Source organism: Mesitornis unicolor, unplaced genomic scaffold (assembly GCF_000695765.1).
Source record: "Mesitornis unicolor isolate BGI_N332 unplaced genomic scaffold, ASM69576v1 scaffold43793, whole genome shotgun sequence".
Classification (NCBI taxonomy): domain Eukaryota; kingdom Metazoa; phylum Chordata; class Aves; order Mesitornithiformes; family Mesitornithidae; genus Mesitornis; species Mesitornis unicolor.
In genome coordinates, this window is record NW_010173450.1 from 2,108 (window position 1) to 4,902 (window position 2,795).

The 2,795-nt window shown below is 57.2% G+C and overlaps 1 protein-coding gene across 1 annotated transcript; it reads left to right on the plus strand.

The window, feature by feature from the left end:
- The first annotated feature begins 921 nt into the window (after positions 1 to 921).
- Positions 922 to 1,978, plus strand: MDK (midkine (neurite growth-promoting factor 2)). Its single transcript, XM_010180732.1, has 4 exons — positions 922 to 1,000; positions 1,080 to 1,241; positions 1,350 to 1,511; positions 1,953 to 1,978. The coding sequence occupies exons 1-4, from the start codon at positions 922 to 924 to the stop codon at positions 1,976 to 1,978; spliced, it is 429 nt and encodes a 142-aa protein (XP_010179034.1).
- The last annotated feature ends 817 nt before the right edge of the window (positions 1,979 to 2,795 follow it).

A 2,795-nucleotide genomic window follows, 5' to 3' on the forward strand; every position in this document is an offset into this window, starting at 1 on the left:
GGAGGCTCATGGTGGTAGCCAGAGGGGAGCCGTCTCCTATCCCAAGACCACTGTGGTGCAGTGGGCAAAAGCCATCACCCTTGCGTGCGTGTACCCTCATCCCAAACCTGCTTCCAGATGCATGCACATGCATGCACACACTTGTGCACACACATTCCCCTCCTGCGTGCTGTGCTGTGCTGTGCTGTGCTGCGCTGGCGGCTGCAGTGCCAGCAGTGGGCGCAGCGATCCCGCTCCACCTCTCCAATGAGCAGTGAGGACTTTGTTTTTGGTGTTTAATCTGCTGGTGTAGCTCTTGGACCCCTCATGGCAGGGGGGGCTGGTTTTGCTGGGCTTTTTTCTTTCCCCTCCTGGATTCCTCTGGAGGCAGAGAAAGGTACCATGGCAGCTGCACTGCCTTGGCCACAGAGAAGTACAGGGAGGTATGGGTTGGGGACTGGTGCCTGAGAGCAGGACTCCCACTGCCAGCATGCAGGTGGGGGCTGCTTTGCTTTTGGGTAGGAACAGGAGCAGCACAAGTCCTGGTGCAGCCTGGTGCTGGGTGCACCGAACCAAAGGGCCTCACCCAGCTGCTGTGTGGGATGCGGAGACCCCTTCAGAGAGCAGTTTGGCCACACGCAGGGTCATGAGGGGGCTGCAGGGATGTGACCAAGCTCCCAGCCCAGCAGCTCAGTGGCTGGAGACAGTTGCTGAAATGCACAGTTAACCTCCCTGTTGCAATTAATGCACATGGTCTCATGGGTGGCAGTGAGCAGGGCATGTACACACACACATATACACACGCAGATGCACATGTGCAATGGAGGCAGCTGTTGTCTAACTCCCAGGCAAGCTGCCTCCAGCCCACTGTGCCCCCTCCTTGCTGCTGCATTGCATCCTAACCCCTCACCTGCCTCACCTTCTCCTTCCTCCCCAGGCAGGATGCAGGTCCAGAGCCTCCTCCTCCTCCTGGCGCTGATCCTGCTGGCTGCCACCACTGAGGCTGGCAAGAACAAGAAAGGTGAGAGCAGGGCCGGTGGACAGCCCAGGGTGTGTCCCTTTGTCCCTGCAGCCAGCACCCACTCCCCCTTCCCTTACAGAGAAGGTAAAGAAGGACGGCTCCGAGTGTGAGGACTGGCGCTGGGGGCCCTGTGTCCCCAACAGCAAGGATTGCGGCGTTGGCTACCGCGAGGGGACTTGCAAAGAGGAGAGTAAGAAGCTCAAGTGCAAGATCCCCTGCAACTGGAAGAAGAAGTTCGGAGGTGGGTGCATGGCAGCGGGGTGGCTGGAGACCACCCTGGGCTGGGTGGCTGGGGTTGGTTGCTGTGCCAGGTCTTGCTTGGCTCTGACACCTATCTGCTCTCTTCCAGCTGACTGCAAGTACAAATTTGAGAGCTGGGGGGGCTGTAGCCCTCAGACGGGTGTGAAAACTCGCTCCGGTGTCCTGAAGAAAGCCCTGTACAATGCCCAGTGCGAGGAGATTGTCTATGTGACCAAGCCCTGCTCTTCCAAGATTAAGTCAAAGTCCAAAGGTCAGTCCCCGCCACTCCTGTCCCCAGAAGAGTCCTGCTGGGACCCTGGGCTGGGTTACTCTGGGAGTATCTTGACCGCTTGGAGCTGGGCTTTGCTGTTAGTGTGGGGGATGGGATAGGATGCTCTTACCTCTCTGTCAGCACATGTGACAATCCCAAAGACCAGCTCTGGCTAGGTGGGATGCAGGTGCCATCAGGGAGAACCCTGCTCCACCCCGCAAGTCACTGTCAGCTTTGGTGGGACAGGGATTTCCCCCTCTCCTCAGTGGGGCTGGTGCAAAACATGGCTTTGCATGGTGGGGGAAGCTGCCTGCAGGGATGTGGCCCCTGTGCAGCGCCAAGCCAGCTGTGCTGACTATGTTTCTGCCACGGCAGCACCTGGGGGATCAGGGTGCTGCGGGGGATGCACTAACTCTTCTCTCCTGTGCTTCTTGGATGCAGCAGCGAAGGGCAAGGGGAAGGACTAGAGCAGGAAGCCAGCATCCTCATCGGCCCTTCAACACGGTGCCTGCAGGGCTGGAAGCCCAGATGCAGCCGGCCCACACTCCAGTCTTCCTCCACCTCCTCTCCTTCTTCCTTTCCATGACCTTCTCTTTCACTGAGATGCCTTGTTTTAATCACTAGTGTTGTAGAGAGCAAACCCACCCACCCCACAGGAGGTGCTGCTGCCTTTCCTGCTGCCCCACTGCTGCTGCTGGTGCACCCCACTCTCCTCCTCTGGGCTGGTGTTGGTGTTTGCTGGGATGTGCCTGGAGAGCTGGGATAGGAACATGCATTTTTCCACCCTCTGGCACAAATTAATGGTTTTATGATGCGTTGGTGCATCCTTTGGCAATCCTGGGAGCCTCCCCACTCCACCACGTACTGGTACCTACTGTTGAATGTTCAAGTAGCCCTGTCACTCATGTGCCCCTTACTCACGTGAGAACTGCTCTCTGCTTGGGGGGCTTCTCCCAGCATCCCTTTGGTCAGGGCAGGACTTTCCAGCAGCAGCCAGGGAAAACAAAGACCCCATCCCCAGGAACCACCACATCCCCTCTCCTCCATCACTTCTAACCATGTGTGTTGGTGCTGAGGCTGCAGCTCCTCTGCCTTCAACCCACTGACACTGGTGCTGGGTGGTAGCTCTCACTTATTCTGGAAAATGGGTTTTGTTTTCTTTTCCAATAAAAATCTTTTAAAAAAAAATAAACTGAACCCACCTGTTGTCCCTACAAGGTGCTGCTTTGCTGGAAACCCCAGAAAACCACAGCTGTGCTGATGCCACCGGGACCAGCGTGAAGC